At 40.8% G+C, this 22462-nt stretch overlaps 1 protein-coding gene across 2 annotated transcripts in view; it reads right to left on the reverse strand.

Annotated features, from left to right (window-relative positions):
• The window catches only part of WDR70 (WD repeat domain 70), a 213030-nt gene that overhangs the window by 186321 nt on the left and 4247 nt on the right, over nt 1-22462 (reverse strand). For both annotated transcript variants that reach the window (XM_075184230.1, XM_075184229.1), the window contains 3 exons: nt 21660-21759; nt 18537-18687; nt 1-60 (listed from right to left, as the gene is read on the reverse strand). In XM_075184230.1, the coding sequence (XP_075040331.1) occupies nt 1-60; nt 18537-18687; nt 21660-21759 (311 nt within the window). The remainder of the gene's footprint in view (nt 61-18536; nt 18688-21659; nt 21760-22462) is intronic.

Raw genomic sequence — 22462 nt, forward strand, 5'->3', positions numbered from 1 at the left:
AGTTTTTGTACCGTGCTGCAGCGTGATTTCATGCGAGTCTGGAATCCTTTTAACAAGGTTCTGAAACATGAAACAATTATTTAAAAGGCATTAGACAAACGCAAAAAGATGCACCTCACTCTAATTATATATATATATATATATATATATATATATATATATATATATATATATATGATACACACACATAGATGTATATATATATATATATATATATATATATATATATATATATATAGATATTTTACAAATAAACAAGATTTTATTTTTCAGGATATGTAATCAAATGAATTTGAAGATGTGAATATTTCAGAATTTTTACTTTATTTTAGCGTGTTTCCTACTAACCACACAAAACAGTCACTTTTTTAAGCTTCTGAAGTGACAGCAATTGAGCGACAACCACTTCTTTCAATAGGATGCCATTTGCACGCTAACGAGCACTTAAATCCAATAACAATATAAAGTTGTGATGATCCCACTGGTGCTGCTGTGAGTGAGATCAGGTGAGTAAGACGGACGGGTTGGTTTAGGGAGGAGATACAGGTATTGTGCGGTAGAAACAACCACAGCAGCTTTACAGACAATCTAAACTCTGGAAGTAAACTTACCAACAAGACCTTTAAAGAAGCTATGGAAGTTCCTGTAACATGACTATTATACATTCATCTCTTTTTACATTACAACAGTGCACATGGAAACAAACAGACTAAAAGCATACTATGGTCAGTCTATGTTTTATGTTTGTGACCTGTGTAGGTGAATGAAGCAGCCATAAATATCCTGCACTAATAAGACATTTAGCCAAGTACATAACAGGATGGGATCGGGTATTTGCTGTGAAGGAAACAGTGGAAGTAGCCTATTTAAAGTGCAATGTGGACAAGCACGGACTTCCACTACGGCGGAGCTGCCAACATTTGAGCACTACATCAGGGAACGCTGCAGAAAGCTCCCTCTAGGTAAACATAAGACAATCACATCCAATACCAGCACCAAGAAGAATAGAATCCTTGGACATAACCTTAACATAATTATTAAACAATATCTCTTTAAAGAAAAAAAAGGACAATGTATATTTCACACAGAAAGACAATAAATACAACAATTTGCATGTATGAAGAGTGTTTCATATAGACACGCATTTGATACAACAATCTACCAGCATCAGCCTCACATCACTACTCTGGGCTGTTGGAGGACACTAGTATTAAAAATGTATATTTAATACTCATACAAATACAGATAAGGCATAACTAATACAGTAAGCTAAATCAGAACTACATGAGAAAGTGACACATAAGTAGCACAGAACAGTGGGAGTAAAACCGTATTGAGACGGTCAGTGGACAGGCATTAGACAATAGGTAGAGAGGAAGCTGCCCGAGAAAGCTTACATTCTAGAGGGAGGGGTGGTGATAAAATGGAAATGATGAGCCAAGGAAGAGTAGGTGATGGACAAAATGGTCAAGAGGGGGCTGGACAGTCGAGCATGAAGAGGTGAGTTTTGAGGGAGTGTTTCAGGGATTGTAAGTTCAGGTGATGCAGGGTTAGTAGTTCTAAAGGTGGGGAACGGCGAGAGAGATAGTGGAAGGTGAAGAAACCTCCTCACAACCTCCCAGTCTGTGGCGTCCTGCTTGCCTCAATTTGCCTCCTCAAATCAGGACACATGCAGTCTGTCCTCACTAAGATAGTCACACAAATGGACAGAACAATGCCTCCTACGTCATCTGCAGACTTGTCTCCAGATGAACTCTGTGCTGCTGTGAACAATCCCCTGATCAGATTGGTTAAAGGTCATTGCAGTCTCACCCAATTCAGAACTAGTTACTAACAAATGTGTATGAGAAATAAATACAATGGGTGTTCTGACCATAGTAAATCACGCCTAATACTTACATAAGAACAAATAAACAAGAGAAGAACTATATAGGTGGGAAGTTTTAAAAAGCAGTTAAGTTATCTGGGAAAAAAACTTCAGGAACCAATCTTCAAACACTGCGACCCTGGACTTTAGAAACACTGTCCTCTCTGCTTCATTCTGTTAAAAAACAATGAAGCCAGGATTTACATTTACTTCGCTCCGAGTATTGTGCTAACATTCTTCCTGTGGAATCTGAGAGCCAATCGAGCTGCATTTCAGACAAATCCATCACAACACTAACAATTATAACTCAGTCCCGATAGTTAAATTCCACGGCTTTGTGTAACGTCTAAAATGTAATACAATTCATTATAGGGCTAAATATGTTGAAAGAGAATATGACTTGTGAAAATGAGTGCATTATATTCCAAAACAGACATTTACTGTACTTGTTGATAAGATTATGTACGTCTAGAGCCCTCAGCAAGGTTAGGCAACCTACATCGGTCCATAAATAAGAGTCATGTAGTCCCAGAATAGTCAGAGGCTGCCACAGCATGCTGGAACTTGTAGTTCCATATCAAATGGAAAACAACAGCAGATATGATCGATCGTCAGACTGCCAGAGACAAACTAAAACTGTTCTTCCTTTTAAGAATTAATGTTGAAAACAAGTACAAAAAAAGCATATCATGCTGAATTCATATTTGCAAACTTTTACCAGATTCCTCATCGGTATAGGATATCACGAAAATGTGTTTACACAAAAATGGAAAATATGTCTGATAAAATCACAGGTCCCGTTACCTCCAAATGAACTATCCGCTGAGCTTCCTTCTGTAAGACAAACCCTAAGCTTGTCACCTCCTCTGTGCTGAGGGGAACCTGTTCCTAACACAAACAAATATATATGCAAAAGTCCCTATACAGTCGCAGAACATTCAATTTAATATTCTATTTACATTTGTACGACGCAGCCAAGTTTTGTGGTGCCATACAAATAAACATGATGATGATAATGACGACAATGACGATTTGTAGTTGGGCAGCACGGTGGCTCAGTGGTTAGCACTTCTGCCTCACAGCACTGGGGTCACGAGTTCGATTCCCGACCATGGCCTTATCTGTGTGGAGTTTGTATGTTCTCCCCGTATTTGCGTGGGTTTCCTCCAGGTGCTCTGGTTTCGGCCCAAACTTCAAAAACATACTAGTAGGTTAATTAGCTGCTACTAAAATTGACTTTAATCTGTTTGTGTTAGGGAATTTAGACTGTAAGCTCCAATGGGGCAGGGACTCATGTCAGTGTGTTCTCTGTACAGCGCTACGGAATTAGTGGCGCTATATAAATAGCTGATGATGATTTGCTATGCAGCTGAAAGTTAGTCATTGTTCTGGGTTACCAGTCATTTTTAGGTAACGCCCTTTACCCACCAACATCATAAATTACACTATCAGTAGCATTTTTAACACTAGTATAAAGTAAACAGGTTAGGGATGAAAACTATTGATTCCAATGACCGCAGAGCATTTGCAGGTATAGCGGCATCTCATATGTCCAGTCCCTTCTATTTCACTGCCAGTCAACGGGTTACCGTTGTTGACCAGCCGCCCCATTGAATGTTTAAGCGCTAGTTACACATTCCACATGCGTGTAGGAAAATGTCTCCCCTCCCTCTTTTACATAAGCTTAAGCATTAAGTTTAGAGTCCCTTTAAAGACTCGTTTACCATCATCTCAGACTGCAGGGTGAGAAGTTTTTGATGCAACAGCTTCAAAGCTCTGAAATAGTCGCCTAAATACTTCACAGTGAATGTCGGTCCTCAGTTAAGCTGGAGGCTACAGAAAAGTTAATACGCTAAAAGCATTAATGCACAGGACAGATAACTGCGAATTACAAAAGAAAACCAAAAAGAATTAGACATATTAATTTATAGAGTTTAATGTAATACAGAATGACTATATCTGACCTCTACTTAGCCACATATATTCTTCAAAGGAAACTATTCCCATGAACTTTGCTACAATTGGATATGTCCACAGTGACACCTAGTGGTCAGTTGTGTAAAGAAATATTTGCTAAAAAAAAAATACATGGGATGTGATGAACAGTCTAAGGGCTAGATTTACTAAGCTGCGGGTTTGAAAAAGTGGGGATGTTGCCTATAGCAACCAATCAGATTCTAGCTGTCTTTTTGTAGAATGTACTAAATAAATGAAAGCTAGAATCTGATTGGTTGCTATAGGCAACATCCCCACTTTTTCAAACCCGCAGCTTAGTAAATCTAGCCCTAAGGTTGGGTACACTACACTACAGTAAACTTCTCCCATTGCGATATCGTTAATGATTTTACCAATGACTGAAAGTCCTGAGCAGCATGCCGATTCCTGTGTACACACTATACACGATGTACCTTCAGATCTGTGCTCCTCATCAGTCATATACTCTGGCTGAAAAGATGGTGGCTCTGCACACTCCATAGAGATCTATGGACACTGCCGATACACACTGCAAAACTGGATCGACACCGTTCTATTGCTGAACGATATTTTTAGGTTGGTTTAAAAATCAAACGATACGAAGAGCTTTGGAACGATAATCGTTCACTGTTGGAGCGTACACACTAATGCGATATCTGGCCGAACGGTCGTTTATCATGTGATTGGCCCGATAATCGGGTGAAAATACTATAGTTTGTACCTAGCATAATTAAGAACATGTCAGTTCACTTTGTGCCTTGGCGCCATCACCTTTCCTTTGCCAAGAGCTTGTACTGTCCCATTGGAGCTTACAGTCTAAATTCCCTAACACACACACACACCGAGAGACTAGGGTAAATTTGATAGCAGCCAATTAACCTACTAGTATGTTTTTTGGATTGTGGAAGGAAACCGGAGCACCCGGAGGAAACACACGCAAACACAGGGAGAACATACAAACTCCACACAGATAAGGCCATGGTGGGGAATCGAACTCATGACCACAGTGCTGTGAGGCAGAAGTGCTAACCACTGAGCCACCGTGCTGCCCAACTACAAATCGTCATGCCCACAAGAATCATTTTAATTCATTATTTATGTAGTACCAGCATTTTTCATAGTGCTGTACAGAAGAACATAATTATTTACAAACAAAGTACAACAAAATTGGGACACATTTTATTAGATCTTACAATTTAGAGGGATTTAAGGGACCCAAAAGCCCATCAGACTGGTGTTTAATAATATAGATACCACTTTCAAAAATTGATTGAACTATATGGATTATCTATGGGGGGCGGAACAGTGACATGTATCTTTGTGGAGTTTATGTGTTCTCCCAGTGTTTGTGTGCGTTTAGACTGTAAGTTCAAATGGGCAGGGACAAACAATGGCTCCCACAAAGGCCAGAGACTGAACTCCAGATTAACTATGTGTTGCTGTGAACATTCTGATTATCGGACGTGTTAAAGGTCAGCCTATTCTCATCAGATTCACAACAGGTTTTTTGATCATAGTAAATCACACCTAATACTTACATGAAAAAATATTCCCTGTACAGCGCTGCGTAATTGGTGGCGCTATATAAATAAACATCAATAATCTGTGTGGATTACACCGAACTGCAACTGATTTTAGAAATAGATTAGTGTCATTTGCAGAGTTGTAGCCTTACTATACTTGACCCACAACTGTACAGGATGATTTATACAATGAGCATTAGCACAGTGAGCATTGCAAACCAGTGCAGACATAAACAGAGATATCTATCTCGGTCTTACACATAATAATATTAGGTGAAACGACTGAGCATATCCAGAATAAGAAAACAAACAAGATTCCAGCACCCAATCAGCAATATGTTTTCCCAACTTTCCCACGTGAGCCACAGAGGTTAAAATGTAAGTGGAAAAAAAAAATGCATAGTGCAATGGTGCCCATCCGCTTATGTGACAACCCCACTTCACAGCTCAGCTCTCTGACTCCTGCTTATTCCTTCCAATAGCAGGGAACAATGTGATGTCTGAATTAGAGTTCTCTAAACACTCCTGTATTCATGTAAACACGGACGAGACACTTTAATGTATGTGTCCATACTCTCATCACTAAGGAAGCTGCATTGTTGACCACAGTGCAATAACATACATCACGACTTATATTACTAGCAGACACAAGAAACCTTCAGCGTACAATTCAAGAGGTGATTAAATGGCCTCTATAGGGAAAGGTGGACCATTCGTAATAAAGGAAGTTAGTCTGAAGCCGTATTTGATATATTAAAGTGTACTTCTCACCTAGACACATGAGGGCAGCCATTTTGTGGTCTGAGAAAATATTCAGGAGAATTCAGCCTATTAACTTACTAGGAACTAGTGAAATCACTGAGACATGAGGTAAAATGCCTCCGGTTTTATACCACAATTTCTAAATTAGTATGAACATCCAATTTAAATGATATAAAGTGCCATTCATGAGTAAACCATCGCAATGCGCTACACCAGATTACCAGAACCCATGCAAAAGAAGGAAACGTCAATAATAAAGACAAATATTTGCTGATTTGGCTTGCTAATTTCATGTTAATATCTATGTTTGTTTTAAAGTATCTTCGTTGCCCATGCACAGTGGTGGCAGCCATTTTAATTACTAATTCAATGTTTTTGAGCATGCCACCTCCATTGACTAGGGAATAGAGACAATACTATGACACAATACCTTGTTGATGTCACTGATTCCTAGTAAATGGGCAGTATGACAGTGGCATCGCTTGTTCTTAGTAAATAGACAAGCTGCATTTTGCTGAATATCGGTTGAGCCCACAAAATGGCTGACTACATTGACACAGAACTCTTATAGTCTCTTATCATCATCATAATCATTTATTTATTTATTTATATAGCATAACTAATTCCGTAGCGCTGTACAGAGAACTCACCCACATCAGTCCCTGCCCCATTGGAGCTTACAGTCCAAATTCCCTAACATACACACACAGACAGACAAACTAGGGCCAATTTGATAGCAGCCAATTAGCCTACTAGTATAATTTTGGAGTGTGGGAGGAAACCGGAGCACCCAGAGGAAACCCACGCAAACACGGGGAGAACTTACAAACTCCACACAGATAAGGCCATGGTTGGGAATCAAATTCTTGACCTCAGTGCTGTGTGGCAGAAGTGCTAACCACTAAGCTGCCCAAGGACAGATGAAGCCTGGTTCCCCTTCACTGCAATGGAGTACTTGCTGTGCTTTTCTAGCTGGAGTAGAGCGGCATTCAAATGCTTCAATGCTACAAGACCAAAAGAACTCTGATTGCTGGTGTATGATTTTATAACCAGCAGCTGCCTAGTCACAATTCCAAAGCCCGGTATATGGTGTAGAGTATAAGAATTTATAGCAATGTTTGATTGAGATCTATCTATCAAATTTCCAATTTGTGGTATTAAATAGTTAATACATTTAAAAGTGTGCTATTTGCTGCAATCATTCAAATATATATTTTTTTTTTTAATTCAAGATAGTTCTTCAACTAGCTCTTTAAACAGACAATACCTGTTATTTAATATTTCTTTGCTTGTCATAAGATACCAGGACACAGTTTACATCAAGGTGTGTCCATCAATAAAGATGAGATGGTTTAGAACAGGGGTGTCCAACCTTTTAGCTTCCCTGGACAACATTGAAAGACGACGAGTTGGTTTGGGCCGCACATAAGATACACTAACAATAACGATAGCTGATCATCCAAAAAACTATAGAAAACATAGTTAACATATATATGAGAAAAAAAGTGAGATATATATATATATATATATATATATATATATATATATATATATATATATATATATAAATATAAATATATATATATATATATATCACTTTTTTTCCAAATCAAAAAATCCTCTCTAGTTATTATACTATAATCACTTTTTGTATTGTTTCGATGCAATATCAATAAAGTGCATTTAAGCCAGGCATTGTATATCAGGGTGCCCTGACCAGGCCTGCGGTACCTGACATATACATCACTGTGACCCCAAATTGTGACCTGTTTTGCTAATTACACCACTATGTTAGTTAAGGGATAACAACTTATAATGGGCCAAAGAGAATAATATATAATGCTCCATTAGTATTACAAGTAGAAGTATGTAGCAGGGAGATAAGGTCCATGATGCTCCAGGACCAGGTGACTTTTATTCACTAGTCAGCATCCCTTGAAATAATAAAAAAAATCCCCCTTAACTTACCTTTTAATCGGCTTATTCTTCTGTCCTCTTCTCTTTTTTTCTTCAATTCTGTGCTGCTGATTGTTCTTCTTGCGCGGTGACTCCTCTGTGCTGCGCTCCGCAATGGATGTTGGGCGTGATGACATCATGCCCGACATTCACTGCGAGCACCACACGGAGGAGGAGACAAGGGAGGGAGCCGGACTACCAGCTGACGTGACCGCGTGACCGCAAGGTAAGTATTTTCTTTTCTTTTTTTTTTGCAGGATTTTTTTTTTCCATTAACAGTGCTGCCCCCTTGCCACAACCAAAACTCCTTCTGGGCCACATTTAAAGGCATGCTGGGCCACATGCGGCCCGCGGGCCGTGGGTTGGACAACCCTGGTTTAGAAAATAGACACAAAAAAATGGAAAAATAGGGAGTGAGCTAACCCTCCCACCCATCTATTCCCTTCAGATACACAGCATTCTAAGAAACAATTAAATTCCGGCCTAGATAAATGTAAAATAATGAGGACTTGAAAAACTTCCTGTGCAGCAACTTGGCGTGAGGAATGATACAAATATTTCATCATTTCCCCCCACTGCCTACTCGTGTTTAACGGAACACAATAGAATCTAAACAAAAGTCCATTTTTCACAGTGATAGGATCAGATGAGAAGACGGAGCACAGAGGGGCACGCCCTGCTCTATCGCCGAGATATTTTTAAAACAGAACAGTGTTCTCAATGAGGATGGGAGAAGCTTGGTAACACACGAGGTCAGTTCCTGTGGTTGGGCCACGGATCTCTACGTTTACACTGGCTTAAGTGGATTGGTCACACACATACTGTAATTTGTTAGACTCTTACTATACTGCGCAGGGATTTCTGTAGAAATGGGTGAAAATCTAAACTGCCTCCGGCTTGCTTATATATTTCACTTATAGGCTCCTTAATTCTAATGCTACTGTCATATCGCAGTCTATAGAGGGCAATTGGTCCAATGACGTAAATGTATGTAGCCCTCCCAAACCACCATATTGCCCAATAGTGATCCTATAAAAAAAATGTAAAGGATCAATATTAGGCGTGGTGGAAAATACATTTGAAAAACGACCAATATCTGTCATCTTCTCGGTCTTAGACTAGATTGGCCCTTATGATTGGTCAAGTTTAGTGATGATCCTGTAAGCTCAACTCTCTGGTCGAGTGGCAGGAATGGCTTCTGTGTGGGGCAGAAGAAGTAACAACTATCAGATATTAAAGGCAGAGCCGTAACGACGGCGGTGCGGGCGGTGCGACCGCCCCGGGCGCAAGCCCAAGGAGGCGCAGCGGTCCGATACGTGCCTTCATGCCCAGAGGAATCGCCGCTCTAATTCAGCTCTCCTACAAGCAACAATCCATTCCCGGCAATGCAGTGGAACGCATGTGAAAGCAGGAAGTTCGGCATTTGGAACGCATTTGCGTTCCAAATGCCAAACTTCCTGTTGTTGGAACGTCCCATTACAAGAGCCAGTGACAGACAGCTCCCAATGGCAGCCACCTGGCCTCCATCACCCCCGCCCAGTTGGAAAGTGGGACTCTAGTAAACCACGTTATTTATAGAAAAACATCTACCAATTATTACCATATATATATATATATATATATATATATATATATATATATATATTATAATATACAAATTCTTTCAGTAAAGTGCTAGCCACACCCACTTGTCAAATGCCACTCCCACTTAGAAGGGGGGCGACGGTGCCCAGTCTCGATCAGGGCACCAAAATGTCTAGTTACGGCACTGATTAAAGGGATAGCTCTTCTCTCCTTAGCTTGCATCGCTTCAATGCTTTTAGCATGTAGACACACTACACAGCATCACTGGTCATTTGTGGCCTCTAGATATTGACACTCAGCCCGCAATGAGCCAAATTATCACAAGTCTGTACATGTGACCAAATTAGCAGGGCCAGACCTAGGATTGTAAAGAGCAGATGTATGGAAAAAAATTACTGGTATTCAGATTACAAAGAGGTGGTGGTCCCAACTAACAGCAGATTTATTGCAGCTAAATAATACGTTTTGGCAGTTTGGTCATAATTTAAGATCACTGCCTTGATGTCCTTGTGGAATAAATCCATGTCCAAAATATTGTACATTCAACAGTTATTACATTGGTGGCAAATACTGTTGTTGTATTTTCCATAATAAAATGGGAAGTAGAGCCACTGCCTCAACGAGAACCTATAACATTTATAAAACGTAATAAATATGAACGCTGCTTATAAATAGGGCATATTCTCCCTTTAATCATTGGCAAGTAAAACATTAAACGTAAACTTACACACATAGATGAGCTATGGAATAAATTAACTAATATACTGAAATAAGGGATACTTCTTCTTTTATGGTGCTTTAACAAAATGTTATTTCCAAACTGGAATTTTAGTAAAGTACTGCTATATTTTTTAAAGCAACACATAAGTTCAAACATTATGACATTTTTAGCAGTAAATGGATTAATCCTCTGTATTCAAAATCCTATCCTTAACACGGAGTGGGCAAGGTGCTTCTTGGGAAACGGTAATACAAGCTCTGATGTACTAAGCTTTAAATTGTTACGTACAGCATGCAGAGAAATAGCTAAAAACGTATTCTAAAAACTCCGGTTTCAAAGATAATATGGTCTTGCTTTTATAACACACACCCCAATGTCATCACTGAAAACAGGCCCAATTCTTAGAAACACTGGAACATCCTCCAAATGTAATAAAGGCTTTACTGCCCTCTAGTGTCCGTCAGAATGTTTGCAGTTGTCACTATTATGAGTCAACTATTCTTTTAAATGCCTGAGAGGCTGACATTGACATCACTGAACCATACTGGTTGGGCAATTACCCACTGAAAACAATAAATCAAGATGTGAAGGGCCTTGAGGAGGGGTCCAGTTCAGGGTGCCAAAGAGACAGGCATCTTATCTAATGTTATTCTTTTGCAATGAAAGAATTTGATTTCCACTAGACCAGTGTTTTATCTTCTATAACATGACTACTTTGTTATAAGTTAAATTATATTAATCTGTCTATTTGTGTTTTAAACGGAAAAGCGTCAAAATTACATCATTTCACTTTAGGTTTTAACATAATGTTCACAAGTGTATAGCCAATATTTTACAAACAGTCTGAATTTATTGTCTTATGAGTTTCCTATAGATGCGATAGTCCTGGGTTTTGTTGAGAAACGCAGGACTCCAATTTTGGCCCGTTCTCCCTCCAGAATGCTTTACCAGATGGTAAATGGTCCAGAACATTTGTGTTGATGGAACATAGGACTGAGGTGTATACATGATAAGCCCTTATTACATCTCTCCTTCAAAGTCACTCCTCACTCTGCTGCAGACAATAGGCTACAAGACAGAATGGAGCAAGAGGGATCATAAAGTGAGACAGCGCTGCTCTTGTAGAGAAGTGACGATCACACCCAGTGATTCCACAGAAATAAAACTAGGAAGATAAAGATCAATCAACTGTTCTTATTGTGGTAACACTGATAACAGCCAGAGGCCTATACATAAAAGACTTTTATGATGCTACTCAAGAATTACAGAGAGAGGGGGTGAGGAGGGGGGGGGGGAGAGAGAGAGAGGGGTGAGGAAGGGGGTGGAGAGAGAGAGGGAGAGATGGAGAGAGAGAGAGGGGGGGAGGGGGAGAGAGGGGGGGAGGGGGAGAGAGGGGGGGAGGGGGAGAGAGGGGGGAGGGGGGAGAGAGGGGGGAGGGGGGGAGAGAGGGGGGAGGGGGAGGAGAGAGATAGGAGGGGAGAGAGAGAGGGGGGAGAGAGAGAGGGGGGAGAGAGAGAGGGGGGAGAGAGAGAGGGGGGAGAGGGAGAGAGGAGGGGGGAGAGAGATGGGGGGAAGGAGGGGGGAGAGATGGGGGGAAGGAGGGGGGGGAGAGATGGGGGGGAGAGATGGGGGGAGAGAGAGGGGGCGGGAGAGAGATAGGGGGAGAGAGAGAGAGTGTGAAGGAGAGGGAGAGAGGGGGAGGGGGAGAGAGATCGGGGGGGGGAGGAGGGGGAGGTGGGGGAGAGAGATAGGGGGGAGAGAGATGGGGGGAGAAATAGGGGGGAGAGAGATAGGGGGGGAGAGAGATAGGGGGAGAGAGAGAGGGGAGGGAAGGGGGGGAGAGAGAGAGTGGGAAGGAGGGGGAGAGAGAGAGTGGGAAGGAGAGGGAGAGAGGAGGAGAGAGAACAGCATTTTGTATCCTTCAATAAGCTGAATATTCAAGTCGAAGAATAAACAACAAGTTGGATGTATGGAATCTGTTTCAAATAGAAGAACATTTCACACCACAACCTTCCTGTACCAGTAGAACAGAAGCCTCACATCAATACTTTGCTTCTGGGGCCAAGGATGGCGTCAGGGGGCACTTATCTGTAACATAGCTCTGCATAATATGGTGGCACCATACAAATAAATGATAATAATCATGTTATGCCTACCTGTTACAGGCAGTGTTGACCGTCACATAACCACAAATATCACATATATGAACCTGTCTGTGGCTTCTGACTGCCCTCCATTTCCCTCTCATATTATGATGATGCCCCACTCACATCTCGTCCTCTCTTCACTTATATAATAATCACAAGTGGGCTGATCATTACAACCCACAGGAGTAGCTTACACATCTCCTGAAATGTTCTGTGCTGCTGTGAGCACTCTGATGATCTGACTGGCTACAGGCAGCTCTTGGCCTCACCCAATTCAAGACTGAAGACACTGGATGAAAGCAAGTTGAATATCACTTTAAAAAAGGTGATCTTACACTAGTCAAACAAACCTTAATACAAAGTACATACTTGCATTATTAGATGTGTAGATACATATAAATCTTATGTAAATAAAGCCCAACACAATAGCAGCAAACTAGAATGACATTTTCTCTTTAGTCACCGATCCACGCAATTTATCCTGAAGGCACAGCGTGGAGTAAATTATTCTATGTCGCCAACAGGAAAGAGTCTGTTTAACCCCAATTACAGCATTGCTTACTAATTTCTTGCATAGGAAGCACCTAATTATGCAAGGGTTTATAACTAGAGTTCATTCTACTTTTGCCTTTTTAGGGTATTTATGGTTATTTTAACTATAGTCGCTGGCTTGCTGAGGATTCTGGGAATTGCGGTTGAGGACCTATTACAGCGGCCACCTTCCCACACAACATAGATCAGTGATAAAGTCACCACACAGCGTACAGAGGCTGGCCAGATGCCATGTGACTGCGAGGATAAAGAATCCGCTTATTACGCTGGGGTTTACAGACAGACATTGGCACAGCGCTCGCAGAGAAATGCAGTGTGACGATTATGTAATAAAATGCTAACCATAGTCACCGCCATGAATAATGATCCCAAATAGGGGTTTTCCTAACAACCCTGTGATTAAGACCTCTACATTTCACATGCGCGTGGCGTTAAGCTTCTCAAAGTGTGGCCTGGCGTGCAGACATAACATTCTGTTACAAGGTCATTTATACTGCTGGTGCCGTGAGCAGTGGGGGGGGGAACAGAGATGATGAACGAGGGGTCTGTCCACCCTGGAGCAACATAAAAGGTTTCATACTTGGCAAACACAAAATGCCACCCACCCTGTAAATATATCATAGGCCTTTCCTTACTTTATGCTATGATTTGTATAGGTTGGCAGAGGACGGCTGTTCATGTTATATCTGCGGGAAGAATCCCCAGTAAATTATGTACAGCTCTCTCTCCGTTCCACGTGGAATGCGCAGATCCATCACACTGCATGCCATTGGCTGCTCTGGCTAACAGCAGTGACATCTATACAATAATAGCATCGTGCTGGCTCCAAGGAAAGCCATATTCTTACAGACATGGTTCCTAGAACAACTCTTAAAGGGACATATACCAAAAATACAATTGACTATGAAACTGGAATATATCTCACGTGGTGTTTCCACAAGTCCAAAAAACTATGTTTAAAAGCTGTAGTTAAGTTATATCGTACATCCCAATTGTAAAGCGCTACGGAATTTGCTGGTGCTATATAAATAAGTGTTGATGATGATGATGATGCTTGCAGCTATTTTCCACAAGAGCATGGCCACCAGCTGAGATGACTGTGTTATATTGCTCAGCCGATACGTTTTACCCAAGCAGAGGAAGCGGCAGCTTCCAGGCCCAATTAACGCGGACCGTTGATAACTATATGAAATCAATAAAGTATAACTTTAATAGATCAACTGAGAAACTGAGTAAAGCCACTGTAAGACATGAATATATGTGCTTTACAGAGTATAATAGTATACAGGAGATTACTGGTGGATTTACAATTAATAGTATCCAGTCTGCTGTCTGTTCTACCCAAGTTGATATTATGAAACCGTGACTTAGGAGCTTCTCTATCTTTCATTATTCCTGGGGGCGAGTAAAGCCAAAGCTTGTTTGACAAGTGTCCCTATAGGCAGAGATGTTCTCCACAGATTAGGTGACTATTTAAAGGATTATTAAACACTAAAATAAAAATTTATTGAGTAGAGTTCAATAAATGTTCTCCTACGCTGTTTGTCGAATCTGCCGAGGGTCTTGATGCCTGTAATTGTCCCATTCCATTCTGCTATATCCACTAAATGCTTGAGGGTTATTGCTGCGTTTCCCTGTTGTTAAATACAGGACAATGGATCATGGGTGGATTTCACAAACACTCCAGAAAATGTACTAAAATGCCTGTACTAACCCTAATTCTAGATAAGCCGACTTATATTTTACTGTACACTTATTATTACTTCAACTTTAAGAAACACTAACAATAATAATATTATTAATAAAGTAATAATAAACAATGCATAGTAATAACAAAATCGGTGGCGGTCATAATTCCGGCACTGGAAATGTTTGCACTAAACCTGCCGACCAAATATGTCAACAGGCTAAATGCCGACTGTTCCACTGTGCTGACAGGTTCACAATGCCGACAGTGTGATAGGCGACATTGACAATGTCGCTATTCACAATGTCGAAATTTAAAGAGTAATGGAGGCGGGTCTGGGGTATATTTTCATGTTAGGTTGTGTTCCAAAGCAGCAAAGGGCAATGTAAAAGGTGGAGGGCCACATGTGCGACTCTACATTCTTCAAGGGCGCCTCTGGGTATGCTGCATGACATTGCTAGAGACGGTCAGGTAAAGGAACATAACTACCCTGGGCAAACTGAAGTGGTAGGGAATCCCTTAATTTTACATCATGCAATATATGTCCTCCAGACACTAAATTTGGCCAAAGCATGGTATACACCTCACGCTCAGACTATCCTTTCGCTGGAAGGATCAAGCCTTCAACAGATACACCGTTAAAGCCAGATGTTCTAAACAGTGATGTAGAAACAGTCCTCGATTTAGCATGTCTGGTCTGAGCGGCAGATGTAGAGACTGACCCACCGCTATAGAGAATACGTCGGTGTATCAGGCCCTTCCAGGTCAATCTAGAGCCCAGAATGACTTGGATACTAGTCACCTTATTGGGAATCCTCCGCAGCATGGCCACAAGAGGGAACAGGAAAACCAGGTGGAACCGCCAGGGTACAGATATGGTGTTGACCCACCTGTCTGTTGGTCTCGTAAAACACCTCTGGATGCAAAGACCATTTGTAGGGGTGAAGTCTACCTGCTCAGAAAATCAACCTCCTAATTTTCCATCCCTGGGATGAAGACTGCCATGACGGTCCGAACTTGTATTTTGGCCCATTGAAAAATTCTTTGCGTCTCTTGTATGACTAAAGGACTCTTGGTTCCTGTCGTGATTGAGGAATGCCACTGCTGTGGCATTGCCAACTGTATCTTCACCGCTCTGCCCCACAGCAAATGGTCTGCACTGTACAAAGGAAGGAACACCACTCACAGTTCCAACACATTGATTTGAAGCTTGGACTCCATGGGGCTGGTGATAGGAAGAATCTGGTGCACTAAAGGGTATGTAGGCAATTGGGGGTCAGTGATCCTTGTATGGGATCTGAGAGACAGTGGATGATAGCATCTGAGCTGCTGTGGTCTCTGTGGGGGGGGGGGTGGTATTTACACACACGTCCTGGGAAAATGGGGAAAACCGTTTGAAAATGAACGCGCATTTTAGTCACATTTTAGTGATGCATTTTAAAAGCATTTGCCATGTGTTTTTCATGCATAATACTTTGACCAATATAAACTACTGTAAAATTAGTGTGCAGTAATACATGAGAAATAGGGTGTGCTGTGTTGTAACATGTTAGAAGCCATAGGTGGGAACAGCACCACTGACTCTTATTTGTCCTATTCTTAATGTGCTTTTCATGCTATATTAATATATGCGGAAGGTGTGAAGCAGCCCTGAGGCTCCTTTCTCCTTGTGCTCAGCAGTAATAGTGATATAGATGGTATCTGCATAAATAACACAGAATCACAGAAAGGTCACCATATGAACATTATCTGACAGTGTACAGTTATATAAGTCTAACATAAACTTTTTTGTATTTCTTGCAGGAGACAGGTACTAGAATGACAACAGTTTTGAGGATATTGTATTTCCTATGATTGTGCTGTCAAGACATATGTCTTCAATAAACCAAAAAGTCTAGTGTAACTATTAGCATACTCGTCCCACTTCTTTTTAACCTTGTCCGTGACATTTTCCAATCCCTTTTCCTGGTGTAGCACCCCTTAAAGGCATAGCTATCATTTTTCCTTGATACACTATCCTGGGTGGAATGGAGGTAAAGCTAAGCCACCCACAGCCTGCAATGTGTCTGAATACACAAGCATATGATTTCACGTTATCTAGATCTTGCCCCATATGATCCAATCCTGGTATCTCAGTCCAAGCAACAGGATATTTTCCAATATGGCAACATAAGGTGGGTTGGAATGTGAAGGATACAATAATTTAGCACTAAGGTCAAACAGGCAGATAACTTTAAAAACACTGTTGCAGCATTTCGAATTGTGCGTCGACTATATTACAAAAAGACCATGTTTTATACAGCATATTATACAGTGGATTAATACTTATAGGCACTTATTTTTATTAACGTATAAAAAAAATCATACACTGGTTTCTGTACATTTGTTAAATGCAACTCTACGTTCCACTTTCAGCTGCTACACTAAATACTATTGTACTCCTTTCTATAGAGATTGCAATAACTTTCTTTTGGCTGCCCACATTGGGGACATGAAGTGCATTATATTTTATGTTATCGATAATTGTGCTTATTTTCCTAGCAACAATTACCAAAAACACCTATATATATTTATAAATCTCCTTGTGCACCATTTGGAAGTCTGATGGACGAATTTGGGATTGGCAGAAGCCAGGAGAAGGCTTCCTACCCAGAAGCCTACTGTCAGATGTTAAGTTTGGTTGAGAGGGAATAATGGTCTGGAGCTGTTTATCATGGTTTGTCTTGGGCCCATCAGTTCTAGTGAAGAGAAAGCTTAATAATACAGCAACCAATGGCATTCTAGAGAATTGTGCGCTTCCAACTTAGTGTCAACAGTGTGCGAGATGCCCTTTCCTGTTGCAGTATGACAATGCCCCCGTACACAAAGCCAGGTCCATCACAAAATGGTTTACAGTGTTTGGTGTGGAAGAACTTGACAGGCCTGCACATAACACTGATCTCAACGCCACTGAACACCTTTGGGATGAATAGAAACGTCGACCAGGAGCCAGGGCTCGTTACCCAATCTCAGTGCCCGGCATCACTAACACTCTAGCGGCTGAATGGGTGCAAAGCCCCGCAGCCATGTTCCAACATCTAGTGAAAAGCCTTCCCACAGGAGTGGAGGCTGTTATAACAGCAAAGGGGGTTGCCCATGGTTTTGTTCAACAAGGACATATGGATGTGATGTTTGGGAGTCCACATAGTGTAGGCCATGTAGTTTATAAAACATATATAAATACAGTCCTTATTCTGTTTCGTGTCTGTGGTCATATAAAATAATCTCCAATGTTAAAAAAAAATTGCACTGCCTAAATAAATTTAAAGAACTTCCAACATCCTTGGTGCATATTACATTTCACTATCCTATACGGTGTTATGGCAGGGTTTCCCAAACACAGTCCTCAGGACCTAAAGGCACATGTTTTCCATAACTCCTGGCTGGAGCACAGGTGTATTCATTACAGACTGACACACCGTAAACCGATCCACAGGTGGTGTAATTATTTCACTTGTTACCTGGAAAACCTGCACTGTTAGGGGTCCTGAGGACTGGGTTTGGGAAACACTGTTCTGTTATCTCTAATAATAGGTCTTTCCTGTGCCAACTTGTGTCTGAAAACACAAAATAACCTGGTCACACATAGATGAAAAAGACAGTGGCTGACTAATGCGAGTGTGGGTATTGTGAGAGAACCTTGGAATGAAACAGAACACAGCTGAATAAACGTCTTACAACAAGCATACAGCTCACGACATCTCCGAATCAGTCTAAAACTTACATCATCATCATCATCCTCTTCATCTTCCTCATCACTGTCTTTGTAACTAGGAGGAAGGGGAGGGCCAATCATTTCATCATGAGGATCTTGAGAAACATTGGCTGGTGCTGGGGGGCCGATCATCTCTTCATCAGAGCTGTCTTCAGAGCCGCTACAATAAAAACAGACAGATATTGTACTGAATGGGTATATTAAAAATGAAATGAACAACAGGTAGATTGTATGTTGCTGTCAACTTATTCCTGTTTCAAAATAATTTAACAGAAGAAATACAGCAAAAGTCTGGAGGCTGAAGATTGATACGTTTGTATTACTCAGCAAGTACCAAATCCGGTGCTGTGAAAAAAAAAAATTAGATTGAGGATTCCATATACATTTCAATGAACTTCAAAACGTATTACTATTAGGGTTTGTTGCTATAGTAGAACACTTGCCTTATATAAAGAGGTATAAGAATCTTGGCTCCTCATTTCTGGACTTTAATTTAACATGGTTTCGGCAACAACAACGTTTACAAATGGGCACAACTGGTAGCATCAAAAGTAGGCATTGTTCAGCGGGGAACAGAGGTGCTACTATAAATAGCTGCCCCCTACCTCTCCTACTTAAAGTACAATAATACCCCATTCACACTGCCTAGAAAACCCGGGTTTTGCCGGGGCGAGCTCCGACGACCCGGGTCGAGGATCAGTGTAAAAGGGGGTCAAGTGCAAAGGAATTAGAGCCGGAACTTTTGCAGGGTTATTCCTGTGTCAGTCCCGGGTCGCCTATAGTGTGAACGGTGCAACCCGGGATTTTCAACCCGGGTCACACATAAAGAAGCTGATTAGGGGAGGGGGGGGGGATCAGGAATGCTGGAGGATGATGTTATTTCAATGCTACAGAGAAGAGAGCAGGAGAGAGCACGGCACATTGGCTAGAGGAAGAAGTGTGTGAGCTGCAGTCCATTACAGGAGAGGAGGAAATCAAATAACAGATCACAGGCACTGTAAAGGGTGCAACAGTGTACTATAACATAGCAAAAATACTGACAAAATAATAATAAAATAAAATAATAAAATAATACTAACAGATCTGGGGGTAAATGTATGATGCTCCGATTTTTTCAACTCGACAGAAATCGGCGACTTTGCATTGAAAATTTAAAGCGGCGACAAGCCATCGCCGCTTTAAATTTTCAATGCAAAGTCGCTGATTTCCGGCGAGTTGAAAAAATCGGAGCATTATACATTTACCCCCTGGCCATGATTAAAGCACTACTGTGAACAGTACCATCCACTTTGGCCTCATCTTTGTGTGCAAAAAAAAGTCCCCTTTAAATGACCTCACCATTTTTCAGCCAATCAAAGCTCCTGTTGTGATGACTCACACTTATTGCCATGGCAGACCCAGTTTCTGTATGAACGGGGTCGAGCCTGGAAATTCCCGGATCCGAGGTGCAGTGTGAACGGGGTCTCTGAGCTGGGATGCTTTGTGACACGGCAAACTCCCCATTTGATAAACCCAGGATATTGCAGGAGTGGCAATGTGAAAAATCTACTTTTTTGTACATTTGGAAGCACTAAATTGATAGTTGAACTATAAATACCCCTTTACAGTGACCAGTGTCCACATTTCAGTAGACTAAGGGTAGACAGGGAAACCACACCATTCTACGGTGATTGTGCACCCAGTCAGTGTATCATGAAAGTGAACGGAGAATGCAGTGCTCTTGTCACACCACAACCACTGTGATCCCGTGGTTAAAGTGCAGCACTCTGATACCAGAATTTATATAGTGTGATGTGAACAGCATTCCCCATTCACTTTCATGATACGCTAAATAAGTGTATGTAAATGTGTATATACATACATTATATATATATATGTGTATATACATACATTATATATATATATATATATATATATATATATATATATACACACACATATATATATATATATATATATAATGTAAGTAAGCGTGTGAGTGTGTGTGTATATATATACACACACACACACGTATATGTATATATATATATATATATATATATATATATATATATATATATATATATATATATATACACACAAGTTAACCCGTGCATGATACTCATGCATTCTAGTCAAATCAAGCTACTTAAGGTGTTAAAAAGGTTCTTGTCATGCATTTGGGCCATAGCCCAGGCCTCCTCAGGGGAAGAGCGTTACTTCCCGACGCAAGCGCCCTTTTTTAACGTTGTTTTGTCCACATGTCACCACCTCATCATTCTTCTCCATCACCTCATCCTTCATCTTCATTGCCACATCTATCCAGATGTCTATCCAGACACAGGGATCTCTCTCAGCGGTCCTGAGTATCACACTCCTCTCGCTCTGTCACCCCCGGCAACCACTCCCCACTGTCACCCCCGGCAACCACCAACCACTCCCAACTGTCACCCCCGGCAACCACCAACCACTCCCAACTGTCACTTCTCCTTCAAGAAATATATATATATTTTTTTAAAAATCTTTATAAACATTTTTAACAATTAACAAATTAAATTAACAAATTAAATCATCTTAGTATACCAAATTTCAGCACTTTCTGAGTTTTTTTCCCCACACACACTAAGAATTTAGGTCAGCGTATAACTCCGCCCAGCAGGTGGCGCTGCAGCAAATTTCAGCCCTTTCTGAGGTTTTTTTCCACACACACACACTAAGAATTTAGTAGGTCAGTGTATAACTCCGCCCAGCAAGTGGCGCTGCAGCAAATTTCAGCCCTTTCTGAGTTTTTTCTCTCCACACACACACACACCAAGAATTTAGTAGGTCAGTGTATAACTTCACCCAGCAGGTGGCGCTGCAGCTTGTTTTTTTTTTTCCCACACACAGACACACGCCACTAGGCTTTTATATAGTAGATATATATATAGATATATATATGCGCTTTACAATGGCGTGTTCTCCTGCATATATATATATATATATATATATATATACATACACACATATATATATATATATATATATATATATATATATATAGATAGATAGATAGATATATATATAGATATAGATATATATGATACGGCACCTGACATCTCAGCAGCTAAGAAGGAACTGGTACGACACAATGACCGGGCTTATAATCCATACCTGGAGCTGGAGTCAGCCGTTCTCAGCCCAGAACCAGAAGCCTCATTCTTAGATCCAGGACTTTGTTGTTCGCTCATTTCTTCTCCTCTCTCTCGTGCTTCTGTTGTGATAAAACATAAGCTATATATAATTAACATTTATTATCGTTATTTAATTTAAGCAGACTATAAAACAGTGCTTCAAAGTTTTCATTTTGGAGTGGAGGGTGGGCAGCGAAGAGAATCTGTCAAGGTAGTTGCTATTTTCTTTATTTTAGTACACTATAAATGTGAAACTATAAATTGAAATCTTGAAAACATGTATATAAACAAAAATGTCCCTGTTCTATCAAATCGCACAGCTAGGAAAAATAGCATTTTTATACTTCCGTTAAATCCATTTCTCTTCCATTTGGGGACATCGGGTACATTAGGTATTGTGTAGGGAATTCAGACGTGCAGGAACTTAATAGTTGTCCATACCTCCGCCCCCTCTACACCCCTTTCCTGTTAGGTCTTCAATTTATGTTTAACCAAGGCCCACAGAAAAGGAGACAAATAGAGAGAGAAACAAAAAGGAGAAAACAACAGCATCCTCCTGAACAAACAAAACCAAACATTCCACACAAAAGGAGAACCTAGAGTGTCAAGGTTTTAACATAAGTAAAAGTACCACACTTCAAGGCCAAACTGAAGTCACCAGAATGAACAGAATGACTTCTCTCCTTACCTTCTTCAAGAGCCTTAGAATCATGGCTACCGGAGGGACAGGTAAGCAAAATGGAACATCCAGGGAAAGAAATGGTATCTACCAATACTGCCCAA

This window comes from Mixophyes fleayi, chromosome 1, assembly GCF_038048845.1.
Source record: "Mixophyes fleayi isolate aMixFle1 chromosome 1, aMixFle1.hap1, whole genome shotgun sequence".
Taxonomy (NCBI): domain Eukaryota; kingdom Metazoa; phylum Chordata; class Amphibia; order Anura; family Limnodynastidae; genus Mixophyes; species Mixophyes fleayi.